At 35.7% G+C, this 14,229-nt stretch overlaps 1 protein-coding gene across 5 annotated transcripts in view; it reads right to left on the minus strand.

The window, feature by feature from the left end:
• The window catches only part of LOC123533487 (mitogen-activated protein kinase kinase kinase kinase 3-like), a 96,024-nt gene extending 82,735 nt beyond the window's left edge, over positions 1-13,289 (minus strand). For all 5 annotated transcript variants that reach the window (XM_045315158.2, XM_045315152.2, XM_045315147.2 and 2 more), the window contains exons 1-4: positions 13,081-13,289; positions 4,600-4,748; positions 1,268-1,332; positions 206-309 (exon numbers count right to left, since the gene is read on the minus strand). In XM_045315158.2, coding sequence (XP_045171093.2) covers positions 206-309; positions 1,268-1,332; positions 4,600-4,748; positions 13,081-13,173 — 411 coding nt within the window. In that variant the 5' untranslated portion in view covers positions 13,174-13,289. The remainder of the gene's footprint in view (positions 1-205; positions 310-1,267; positions 1,333-4,599; positions 4,749-13,080) is intronic.
• Positions 13,290-14,229: the final 940 nt, after the last annotated feature.

Genomic DNA, 14,229 nt, shown 5'->3' on the forward strand with positions numbered 1-14,229 from the left:
GAATGATTTACAATCATATTTAAATCATTTGTGATAAGAATCTTTTCAATTAAGGGCAATATACTGTAAAATCATTTTATTTGAGGGCATTAAATTTCGTGGTTTCATCAAAAACTGCTATTTATTGGGGACATGAATTTTGTGGATTAAATTTTGTAGCATCCACAAAAAGTAGTCTCCCGTGAATGATTTCATAGAAGTTTACCTTAATATCCCTGTGCATTTTCCCTCGACTGTGTAGATAATGCAGACCTTTCAGTGTTTCTCGACATATGAAGGCAATCTGTGGTTCCGCTAGAGGACCAGTGACTGTAAATATATTCATATTAGTGAACAGGTATCACATTGACAAAAAAAATTACATAAAATAAGGCAACCGCAATACAAAAATGTAACAGTACAAAGTATAATATGGAAACTTAATATTACATTTTCAAATATGCAACAGCATAACCCAAATGACAATATCTGTGAAAGTCCAGTTTTTTTATGAAAACTTCTAGGATGTCATTCTTTGCATTAAATTTATGAATTCACTTTTATCAAGATCTTTATTTATTTTGTTGGGTTTAACATCACACAAACACAATTTGAGGTCATATGGCGACTTTCCAGCTTTTTAATGGAGGAGGAAGAGGAAGACCCCAGGTCTCTGTGCATTATTTCATCCCGAGCGGGCACCTGGGTAGAACCACCAACCTTCCGTAAGCCAGCTGGATGGCTTCCTCACATGAAGAATTCAACGCCCAGAGTGAGGCTCGAACCCACATCGATGAGGGGCAAATGATTTGAAGTCAGCGACCTTAACCACTCGGCCACGGAGGACCCTTTTATCAAGATATGGCTATTTACTTCAGGAATATCATCCAAGCTAAAATGAAGTACCAATCAGAGCAACTTCCATTTCAATCTAATTTCTTCATAACAAAATGTTGGAAGTTATTCAAAAGCGATATAAAGTCAACTAAAAAGTGGCATGGTGAAGATGGGTTGTTGTTGTTTAGCTTAATCAATGTAAGTTAATACATGTACACGCTATACAAATTTGTTCTTTTCTTTCTACTTCTATCACAATCATACATGTGTGCCATATTTTACGTGTGATGTACATGCAATGAATTTTGAAATGCCTATGAAATGTACAAATGGTTTCGTATAAGGGCGAACTAATCTTGGATTTTCTGAACATATGCAAATCATAGCAGTAAAACCAAACATATTTATCTGAGTAACAGAGTGACATGATGGTACGGCTATACTATCTTACTATGATAAATGTCCTGCATTGAACCACCTCCACAATACTCCATACAGATCCATAGCTTATCTCGCCTGAAATGTTCAGAACAAACATCAGGTAAATACAATATCCAAACAGATACACATACATGTATAAAATCAATCCCTAAATTAAAATACCCCTCCCACTCCCAAAATAATACTCTTAACAATATATCAGTAAATAACATGCCATAATGACTGTGTAAATGATGGTCCGCACACATATGTAAAGCTGAGGGATGAGGCAGCATAGCAGAGCTAAGTACCACAGAATATATAAGAAATGTAAAGTTATCCTCATATTTTTAGTACCGGGTATATAACATTCATAGTAGCAAATACTAGGACTGTCAATATTATTATTCCTGTATATGCAAAATGGTCGAGTCAACATTATCATATGATACATGATTTGTAGTAATACTGATACAATCTGAATCAAGATGGAAAAATGATAAAAATCTTTCCCAAATATAAAACTATTTCTCCTTATTGTTTCAAAGTGAACTATAAAATTTTAGTTGTATTTATATATAATTTAGTTATACTTATCATATGCCTGTCCTTTGTATATTTCAAGGGCAAGGAAGTGTTAATTCAAACTTGAAACCAATCTAGATGGATTCATTTCATAAGAGTCTAATAGACATTATATTGATTTATTGACAATATTTTTAGTTCATAAAAATCAATGACAGCTCTAACTGGTACACAGCTCAAAGGGTGTTAGTTCAATTTCAAACCCAGGATCATAGATGCTTTTTTGATGTGCACTGCTAAATTAAATGTTTATTTCAATGTCAGCAAAACTGCGCACAATATAATTATAGATTTAAAGCTGTCTCCATATCTGACCTTAAATAAAAAGGTTTATAAATAAACTATGCAACAATGTCACTTTTGTCTAATCAGGAAGTCTGCCAGTTTCACCACTTTCCTCTTACACTTCACTAACTGTATCAGCTAGATACATCAAAGGCCAATATATCCAAGGCCAATCACCTTTATTTTTTCTTCATAATTTCTTACTGTCCAGCTGTGTGCTTTCATCATACACAAATAAATCATAATATTTGTTTAAACTGTATATATTATGTTTTACTGCGAATAACGTACATCGATTAACCCTTTCCTTTCATTATTAATGGTGACTACAGTATTTATAAATTATGTAATAACTATAAGTAATATTCACACTATTTTGACTTTATACAGGCCTTCCTCATGGGGAAATAATACATGTAAATGTAAAATTACAAGTATGTCACTATTTATCATTAACATAGTTAAGATAAATGGCATATATAGTTATGCAGCAGAAAAAAATGATATAAAACACTTAATTTATTATTTCACCTTAAGAGAACTTTGCTTAAAGCAAAAATATTATGAAACAGTATTTTTTTCCTGTATATTATCTTTCAGCAATGCTGTTTTCAACAAAAAGCTTCCAACTTCCCAAAATAATTAAGGAATGGAGGACAAAATATTTTGTACTGTCCCTAGATAAATTAACGAGGAAAAAAATTCCCCTCTTTTGATGATCAAACTCAGACTGGAGGTTTTGTGTTCAGCATAATACATCAACAGGTCACAACCTTAATAACATTGGGTTTTATGGGTAAATTTTGATTGGCATACTCGATATAATTGCCAAAATGAGCCACACTGTTTGAATGTTTTCTTCATAGTGAGGCACTATGCTAGAATTTATTCATTCTCCTGTTGCTAATCAGAGATAACTTCAAAAGTAAGGCACAATGTTAGAATGATGAACATCAGAGGTAACTTCCAAAATAAACTCTGATTTTAGACTATTTACTTCTCCCTTTGCTTACCTGAGGTAAATTCAAAAGTAAGTTACTTTAATATCTGGGATAACTTCTAAAGTAAGCTCTGATGTCAGAATGACTGCTTACCAGAGATAACTTCCAAAGTAAGCTACCGTGTTAAAATATTTAGTATATCTTTTTTGCTTACTGGAGATAACTTCCAAAGTAAGCTACCGTGTTAAAATATTTAGTATATCTTTTTTGCTTACTGGAGATAACTTCCAAAGTAAGCTACCGTGTTAAAATATTTAGTATATCTTTTTTGCTTACTGGAGATAACTTCCAAAGTAAGCTACCGTGTTAAAATATTTAGTATATCTTTTTTGCTTACTGGAGATAACTTCCAAAGTAAGCTACCATGTTAAAATATTTAGTATATCTTTTTTGCTTACTGGAGATAACTTCCAAAGTAAGCTACCGTGTTAAAATATTTAGTATATCTTTTTTGCTTACTGGAGATAACTTCCAAAGTAAGCTACCGTGTTAAAATATTTAGTATATCTTTTTTGCTTACTGGAGATAACTTCCAAAGTAAGCTACCGTGTTAAAATATTTAGTATATCTTTTTTGCTTACTGGAGATAACTTCCAAAGTAATTTCAAATGTTAGATTGATTGTGATCTTTGTTTCTAAAGTATGCTACCATGTTTAAACTGTTTGCTTACTGATGATAACTTCCAAAGTCAGCTACAAGTATGATATACGAATGTTTTCTTACCAGACAAAACTATGATGTTAGAATGTTGGTTTACAGGAAATAACTTCCAAAGTAAGCGACAATGTTGTAATGTTTGCTTACGTCAGATAACTTCCAAAGTAAGCTACGATGTTAGAATGTTTGCTTACGTCAGATAACTTCCAAAGTAAGCTACGATGTTAGAATGTTTGCTTACCGCATGTAACTACCGAAGTAAGCTCCGATGTTAGAATGCTTGCTTACCGCATATAACTTCCAAAGTAAGCTGCGATGTTAGAATGTTTGCTTACCGCAGGTAACTTCCGAAGTAAGCTCCGATGTTAGAATGCTTGCTTACTGCAGATAACTTCCAAAGTAAGCTGCAATGTTTGCTTACCGCAGGTAACTTCCAAAGTAAGCTGCAATGTTAGAATGCTTGCTTACCGCAGGTAACTTTCAAAGTAAGCTGCGATGTAAGAATGCTTGCTGCGATGTTAGAATGCTCGCTTACCGCAGATAACTTCTTAAGTAAGCTGCGATGTTAGAATGTTTACTTACCGCAGATAACTTCCAAAGTAACTTACCGCAGAAAACTTCCAAAGTAAGCTACGATGTTAGAATGTTTGCTTACCGCAGATAACTTCCGAAGTAAGCTACGATGTTAGAATGTTTGCTTACTGCAGGTAACTTCCAAAGTAAGCTACGATGTTAGCTTACCGCAGATAACTTCCAAAGTAAGCTACGATGTTAGAATGCTTGCTTACCACAGATAACGTCCAAATAAGCTACGATGTTAGAATGTTTGCTTACCGCAAATAACTTCCAAAGTAAGCTACGATGTTAGAATGTTTACAGTCTTTCATCATTATGATCTCCTGCTGTATGATGGCGAAGTCATCTCCCGGCTCAAGTTTGATTATCTTAATGGCTGCTAGTTCACCAGAGTTTCTCTCCCTTGCCTGAAAATATAATGAAGCATTTTATAGCAAAATAGGTGCACAGAGCGACTGACACAGCAAATAAACTGATGATGATCCAAGATTGCTCTCTACCACTTTGCGATAAAAAAAATAGATTGACAGTCAACAGGACCAGAATTTAATTTGGTACTACACTGTGCTTTCACAATATATACTGTATGCATTTAAACGTACCTGTATCATAAACTTCATACATATATTCACTTATAATAATATGCTGAGAATGAAACATGGTCGATGTTTAACAATTTACTTGTCAATGAAAACTTTACTAGCCTACAGACTCCACTCTAAAATATATTCATCTTGGACCAGAGGCCTAGATTTAAATATTTCAAAACCACCGTGTATATCCAGTAACACCAGCATGCGCAAATAACAGATCATTCGCAAAAAACATAACACTAGAATGCGCAAATAAATGGCGGAATTCGCTGCTGAAGGACCACACGGTGAGTATCTTTTGTGATTAACAGAATTGAAACAATTGAATACATGCGTATGGCTGCGAAGACATTGTGCTTTAATCGGAAATAAGTAGATTCTCTAGAAAATCATTTTATTTTAAAGATCATACATGAGAATGACAACCTGGGAACCATTTTGAAGGCGGATTTTGTGTTTCGTTGGCATTCACTGATACAGCAATGCATATTTTACCTCATTGCATATAGCACAAAAGATACTGGTCAGTTTACTTACTGTGCAGTCCTTCAGCGGCGACTTCTGCCATTTATTTGCGCATTCTAGTGTTACATTTTGAGTGGATGCAATTCTCAATATTTATCAGGTTCAAACAATGTTAAAACAATCAGAAATGTTGAATCATGTAACACAATTGTTCACAAAAATTTATTATCAGATAAAATATGGTCAAGAATAAGAAGAGGTAACATTTACAGGCAATTAAGCTTAAACGTCTAAAATGTTGACCTTATGTATTAATTCTTAAATACATACTGGTAATCATTATCAAGCAACTTCTCAAGCTAACAATCTGAAACACGGATATGTTTCTTATTTTCTTAAATCAAAATTTATGGCCACATCCACTTCCAGGAGCAGATCCTGTTAATTTTGATAAAAAATTTAAAAGCAAACAAAAAAAGAAACTATAAAGATTTTTAGTTTGAACATTTTGACACTTTGTTTAAGCTGTTATACACTTACAAAAGAATGAATAGTTTTATCAAGAAAGTTTAGAAACTCCGAAGTTCTACCTCCTCAATCTTTTCACTAATTAATGATAAAAATTTAATGGATGAAATTCATGAATGGTTGCTAGACAGAGAAAAGTCCAACCGATGTGTATCCATGTGCTTTAGCTGGATGAAAGGCACCTTTACAGCCTTATTCAAGATTCTGTTACACTTGACAATATGCACCATGTCCAAGAAATCCGACCAGTATCATGATCTAGTATCAAAGCGAGTGGTTTTGTTGATTTTGCGTTTAAAAATCCTTTTTCTTATGATATTTCGTAACTATTTCCAAGGCTGATATGCAGTGCAAGATGAGCTCCTATTATGTCAAAAGGACAATGAAACAAATAAGCCTGTTATTATCAATTTACAGTAATGTCACAGTTTCCAGGAATTACAATATATCTTCCTTGTTAAACACTATTAATAGCCGACTTCAGGCTATACAGCAGTAATTCGGTCAAAAATGTGCTTCAATCGTGGAATCGAAAATAGTCCCTAATAAACAGATCCTTACTTATTCTATTTTTACAACAATAGCTGATATTTGCATGTTTAGGTTGTTTTCTTTAAGACGGAAGAAGGGTGTCTATTCTGCAGCTCAGTTTCTGACATTCTGCAATATGAGTGTTCCTGATTTCAGTTGACACGAATTTCACTGCATGCTATTCGAAACCCCTTTTCTTTTCATTTACTTAAAGCAAATATGCCTTTGACTATGTGATTTAAAACCAACACATTGTTTTCATTCCATATTACCTGCTTAGACAGTATTCATACCCTACATTTTGTTCAAAGAGAATAACTCCTGAGGCCAGGGCTCCAGATAAGATGCGTATTAGCATAAATTACGCTTTGAAATAACGCATATACGCATGTTTGATAACTATTAAGTATATAAAAACGTATATCTAATTACAGAAACGCGCGCAATGACTTTTTACTAGCGTAAACAAAATCTGAATCGTCTGGATGCTTTATGTAACAGAGCACGGCCGGCATTAATTCTCCCACATTGAACGTACACACACATTGAATTGTACTCTATACACCTAGGTTAAACTATATCATACAATCAATACATGCGTAAATCAAATAGATAGGAATTAATATTGATGGCACGGTAGTGTAGCTTAAAGTGGTGCCGATTTAAAATATCAACTTCCTGTGCGGAGTAAACAACAAAAATGTCTCTTTCTAAGAATGTGAAAGTAAACAAACATTCTTTAAATCAACAAAAATGATCCCTAAAACATAGCTTAAGGTATGTTGAATATTCTATTGGATTCAGTAGCGAGTGTGAAGCCAAAGCAAGCCATTGAAGGGAGCAAAAACTTGAATGCTGAATTGAAACTGAACTGCAAACAAATTCATGGGTGTTACACCCGATAAATATGTTATAAAACTGATTTCTGTTTTTTTCACATTTTCAAATTTTCAGGAGTAAAATTACTCCTGATCAATTTCGGATTTTACTATTTTACTCCTTCACAAAAAAATATGATGAGTGAATACTCATAGGCCAATAAAATTATCTGGAGCCCTGTGAGGCTATTAAAATTTTGTATAACTGCCCATTTCCTTCTCAAAACATAGGTAACTAAGAGATTGAAAAGTGAAAAAAGTAGGAATTTAGAAAAAGAAGTTGAAAAAAATAAAAATTATTATCTAGTTGGTAGCAAGATAATCGTCTGTTCTGCACCTTAAACTAAATGCTATGTCTGCCTTTCAGAGTTAGTTCTGCAAAACCACGGCCAGAATTCAATATCACACCTGTCAGGAATATTGTCATCATGCCTCTTAGGCTACTGGCTCAAACTAAGGTTGCTTCATTTTCAGTTTAAAAATGGCCTAAAACTTTGAATACTTTGAAACACATAACCAAAATAAAATTATGTCTCATGTTAAAAATCAGCATGTGGTTCATAAAAACTTTTTCCTATTGAATTATGTGTTTTGAATCTTAGTATGGCTGAAGTCAACATTACCAATGTCTACATATTGTAGTTTAAGTCCTAATTTTTACCCTATTTTCAAGCAAGTAAAATTATTTCAAACATGAGAATTTATAGGTAACAGATTTAAATTATGTTCATACATTTAGGATGTAAAATATTTTTTCACACCACTCACCCTGCAGGACTAGAAGCCTGTAAAATCTACTTGCCTTTAGTGAACAGTCATTCGCCCTAATAAAATTACAACTATCTTAATGACATTTTTAATACTGTCACTTTTATGAAAGAGGTATTATGTACAACAAACAAACAAATACAACACACAATAGAGAAATAATATTCTCTTGTACACTACATTTCCATTTTAATTAATCATATTCATTCTGCTTAAATTTTCTTTTCACAGCTGGCATTTTTCTTTTTCTTTAACTTTTGTCATCTCCACCACCTGGTCACTCTCCAAATAAACTACGGATGTTAGTTTGCCTTGCTTTGACAAAGTACGTGAAAATAAATGTTGACAATAATAACATTAACTCAGATATATAAGTTTATCTTGACTGGCTTTCTTGTAGTAATTGCATTAGTTATAATTATTGGTAAGCAATTGAATTTTAAAGCGTCTACAGACACAAAGTTTGTTCTCATTTTTCGTGATATTATTTAAAACATTTTTTGCTGAATTTTGGTAAAGTTACAATATAAAAAGCACTTGCCCAATCGGTCGAATATACAGCGAGGTCCACTCATCCTCTCCAGACTTAAACTCACCAATGCGAGTGGGCGAATGGAATTTTACACCCCTGTACATGTGATAAGTTCAGAATCCAAAAACTGGAGGTTTGCTATTTTTCAGTTGGAGTTGGGGATTCAAAACTGAAGGTTTTATCGACATCAATTAATTGAAGTTAGAGGCAAAATCCAAAATTAATATTCACAATAATTTTGCCAGAACTTCTTAAAACTGCCAAGTATAATTGGAGCTGAATTTATTTATTTCTAAGAATATAATGAAGAAAACAACGAAATGTTTGCCAATGATTTAATTAATCTTATCCAATGAGTTTTAAAAAATCAACGTGGAATGGCACAAATATAACATGTGTCATAGCATCCTTTTTGTCACAAGTCAACTTTTCCTGATTAAACATCAAATTTCTTCTTTCTTTACATATTTATATATATATTGACCAAGTAAAGTTGATCAACATCACCTATACTTAAAACAATATCAACACAGAAGCTTTATTACGCTAGTGTAATACATAATTTATAAAATATAATGGCTTCATTTCACGCCCACTATGTAAAACATTTGATATAAATGATTTGAACAGAGAAATACATAATTCATAGATTACTGGACCCCAAGAAAACCCCTGTTGGATATACTAGGTATCAAGTTGCCAGCACCTAAGACGGTTAGAACACAGGCTAGGCATCCTGTTACCAACTAGGCTTCAGGTAACTGGACACCTAGACACTTCCAAAAACATGGAATTTAGTCTTGAAACTGGTTCACAAATAGTTTATCATACAGATCACGAAGTTAAATAACAAGCAAAACTCAAGTTGTAATTCAGCATGCAGACATAGACAACTTCAACTTCAACTTGGTTACTCGTCAAAATCTGCAAGCAGACATTTACTAACGAGGGGTGAAACTGTACATGCGTGTAGTGTGAATTTGTCACGGTAAAAACTTTAAGAATGTCCAAATTTAAAAGTCAAACATGTATAATACACTGTACACACATCCCTCACTCTCAGAATACTGTTGCTGCTGGCACCTGCTGGATGGCTGATTTGAATGCCTCCAAGCTGGGAGCTGTAGCGGTTGACTCTGGTAGTCTGTTCCAATGAGTAACTGTTCTGGGGAAGAAGGAATGCTGGTAGATATTGAGGCGGCACTGGAATGTTATGAACTTGACTGTATGGCTGTGTCGTGTACTTCTCATCAGTGCTAGCATTGGGTGGTAAATCACTACAATGGCTACTAGGCCGTTGACCGTCTTATACAGTAGGATGAGATCGGCTTTAATTCTGCGTTGGTATAATGGAGTCCAGTTCAGGTTGGTGATCATAGCAGAGACACTGTCTGGTTTGTTAGGGTTATACGGCTTGTTACATACAAAGCGAGCAGCATTACTTTGAACCTGCTCTAGTTGTTTGATCTGTGTGTTCTGTTGTGGATTCCAGACTGATGATGCATTTTCAAGTTTCGGGCGGACTAGGCTGAGATATGCTCGTTCTTTTATCTTCTGTGGACAGTGTTTCAGGTTACGTTTCAAAAATCCTAGTACGCTAGATGCCTTTTTGGAGATGTTGTTAATGTGTAAGTTGAATTTCATGTTAGCTCCACGCCTAAATACGGATGGTGTTGAACTGATTCAAGTTGTTGACCTTTCATATGATAGTTATAATGGCTCTTCCTGTATGTTGTAGTGAATTGCATGATCGCACACTTCTTGACGTTAAACTCCATGCACCATGTATCTCCACACTGCACAAGACGTTCAAGGTCCTCCGTATGGGTCTATATATTACGCAATCATCTGCGAAAAGTCTAATAGTTGATAAAATGTTGTTAGTGATGTCATTAATATAAAGAAGAAACAGAATTGGGCCGAGTACCGATCCTTGAGGAACACCAGATGTTACACGTGTCCTGTCTGATGAGGCATTGTCCACCACCACCTGCTGGAAGCCGTCAGCTAGGAACGAGTCTATCCACCTCCGTGTGCTACCCTGGATCCCATAGTATCTAAGCTTCTCTGATAGGTATGAGTGTGAGACCTTGTCAAACGCTTTTGAGAAATCTAAAATGGCCATGTCGACTTGATGTTTATTGTCGAGGTGTTTGACTATATCGTCGGTGTGTCATAATCAGTTGAGACTCACATGATCGCCTGGCTCTGAATCCATGCTGGTTCTCATGGAGGATGTTCTGGTCATCAAGGTGGTTCATAATCTGAGAAACCACAATGTGTTCCATCATCTTGGAAACCACAGCTGTCAATGAAACTGGGCGATAGTTTTCTGGCTTCGAGCGGTCGCCCTTCTTAAAGATGGGCACAACGTTCGCATCCTTCCAATCTGATGGTACTTCTCCAGAGTCTATTGATTGCTGATAGATTGCAGCGAGTACTGGGGCTATGACATCAGAATTCTTCTTAAGGATGGAGATAGGAATTTTGTCAGGTCCAGTTGCTTTCTTTTCATTGAGACGTTTAATACATTTCTCCACCCCTTTAATGGTTACATGTATGTTTTCCATTGGACAATATGGTGAGTTGCCTTTATCAGGTGTTGTGGCGCTGGTTTCCCATGTGAATACAGAGGTGAACTGCTCATTCAACATGTCAGCTTTCTCTCTTGGTGTGTCTGCTATTTTCCCATTTGCTTTCAGGGTCCCTATATTCATGGTATCTTGCTTTATGGCTTTGATGTATCTCCAGAAGGTCTTGGAAGTGGTATCGGTTTCAGGATCAAGTAGGTTATTCAAATAGTTGTAGTATGCAGAGTGTATCTTGTTTCGTACCTTTCTTCGGAGATCTTTGAATTGTTCTTTGATGTCAGGGTTGTGGTTTTTCCTCGATCTGTTATAAAGTCTATGTTTTTTCTGGATCATTCGTTTAATATCAGTGTTCATCCATGGAATATATCTGATTTCTTCTTCAACTGTTTCTTAGGTATGAAGGAGTCCATGGCCTTGAATATAGAGGTCTTAAAAACATTCCAATTTTCTTCCACACTCCGTCTGCTGTAACTCTGACGGAATCTGTCCTTGGCGTGAGATAACTCTTCATGTACTTTGTCCCAGTTGGCCTTCTTGTAGTTATAGACAGTACGGCTAGCCTTCTTCTGGGTGGTTGCACGGAGGAGTGTGATCGCTGCAAGGACATCATGGTCGGACAAACCAATAGGAGGGCAGGTGGAACATTTCTGTATGAGGTTGGGATGAGAAGATCTAGTAGTCTTCCCTGTCTTGTATTGTTTCTGTTTACTTGTTCTAGGCTGTGCTCACTCAGGATATTACATAGCTTGTCACAGTGGCTCTTGTCACGGGCTCCTGTTGGTGCACTGCCTGTTGACCAGTCAATATCCCCGAGGTTAAAATCGCCTCCCAATATAATCTTGAAATTACTGTATTTCTGTGAGGATGTGATGGTACGAAGAGAGGTATTCAGGTGGTCCAGTGCTTCTATAGGTGACTTCGGTTCACGATAAAATGCTCCTACTAAGAGTTTGTCCTTTCTTCTTGTTATGACTTTGACCCACTTGAGTTCACATTCTGTGTCAAGGCCCGGGCATTCCTCGCATTCGTATTCTGGTTTCACCATAACCATTACCCCACCACCACCCCTGTCGTTTAGAGTCCTCCTGTCTTTCCTGAATATTTTATAACGGTGCTCATCAGGGATACCATAAGGTAATATTTCTGCATCAAGTAAATCAGGCTGAAAATGAGTCTCATCACCTATCACAGCATCCTGTTCCATACAAGTAATAATGTTATACAGATCCGTTTGCTTATTTCTGACACTTTGAAAGTTTATAATTACACATTAGAACTGACCTTTTGGAATAGTTGATGAAATGTTTTCTGTAGCGATCGAAGAGTTACTAATTGATGACGCTGACAGTAAGGGGGATTCCGGTTCAGAGATAACACTGTCCAAATGTGATGATACCTTACTGCGAATAACAGGGTCCGAGTCTGAGGAAATATTTTTTGAATGTTCAATTTGAGTGAGCCCTATGTCAGTATGTTGAATAAAATCCTTTCTTGGTGTAGAAGATGCTGGGTAGGATGTGACATGGGCTGCACTATTTCCATATGACTGTTCATGGATGGGATTTGTTAGGTCCATGTAACGGTTAGTAGTAGAGAGTTCATCTAACTCCAGGCACCAACTAGATGACAGATTTGGAATACCACAATGTGTGCAGATCCAGGTTTGACAGGTTCGACGTAATATGCTAAATGATTTGGGACCAATGTTGGCACAACGACTATGAAACCAAATGTCACAGCCATCGCATTGAATGGCTTTCGCGACAAAAGATGATAAATTATAATAATAGTAATATTTTCAGTATTTTGACAGTAAACTGACAGGAAGATCTTCAAATATTTTGAGTGTTTACCTTGTACACATCTCCGTACGTTCCACTGCCTACACGCTGAATTAAATCAAAATCATCTTGTGGATTCCTTCGTAATATTTCGTCGGACATCATTTTGAACCCTTTAGTAGTTAATGGGCCTTAAATAAAGGTATTTTTATCACATTTTCTTAGTGACCCTAAATTTTGTTATCGTCTATTGATTCCACTTCCGTCATGCGTAAATGGTACCTGACTCAGCTAAGGGAAGCAACTCTTTCGTAGAGGTCAAAAGGTGCGAGTGTTCGTGCGTGAGGTTATGGAAATGTCTCATACACCATCCCAAAATTATTAGAGGGTGCATGAAGGATGACCTTGCGAACGCCTTTAAATCTTATTAAAAGTCAACTGAACCGGAGACGAAAGACACACTCCGTTAATAATTTCATCAGGAAACGTTTTTCTCTTTATAGGCTATTGCCAAAATCCAATTAGCTTGAATCTATTTAAGGTGTGTGTGTGTGTGCGTGTGTGTGCGGCATTTTTGAGGGAATCAAGGACCGACCTCAAACTGTTAGATCTAGAGAATTAATTAAGTGCATGAAAGACCTAATAAGGCTTAAAAAAATTGTTTGTTTCCGGTATCCCGACCTACCCTAAATTTTTGGCCCGACCCTAAATGTTTTTATGGCCTTGGAGAATATTTTTTTCAACTTTTTAACAAAAAGATGCAAAACTGCACTTTTTTATGCTTTAAACATAGCCAGTGATGTTAGAAATCAACTTACTGATGCTCTAAAGGCATAACCCCCTTATTTGTAATCATTTTTTGACAAAAAAAATAATTTCCGAAAAGTCCCCCTTAATAAAAAAAATTTCCAAAAAAAAAAAAATTCCGACCTACCGACCCTAATTTTTTTCAGCATGTTACCGGAAACAAAGATTTTTTTTTAGGCCTAAATAGATCTACCGTTATGATATTTTTATTGTAGGCCCCTAATCAAGTTCGACGAAACGGAGGTAGGCCTATTTGACAATCTTGAAAATGGCCAACAAACTATCTGACGTCAAACCCCTTGCGGGAACGTAGACGTTTTGCGCGTCAAAATCAAGAAGAGAAAGAATATAGTGATAAAAAAATTTAGAGTGGAAGAAACTAAAAATAAATTTGGTGATATAAAAAAGATTAAA

This window comes from Mercenaria mercenaria, chromosome 1, assembly GCF_021730395.1.
Source record: "Mercenaria mercenaria strain notata chromosome 1, MADL_Memer_1, whole genome shotgun sequence".
NCBI lineage: Eukaryota > Metazoa > Mollusca > Bivalvia > Venerida > Veneridae > Mercenaria > Mercenaria mercenaria.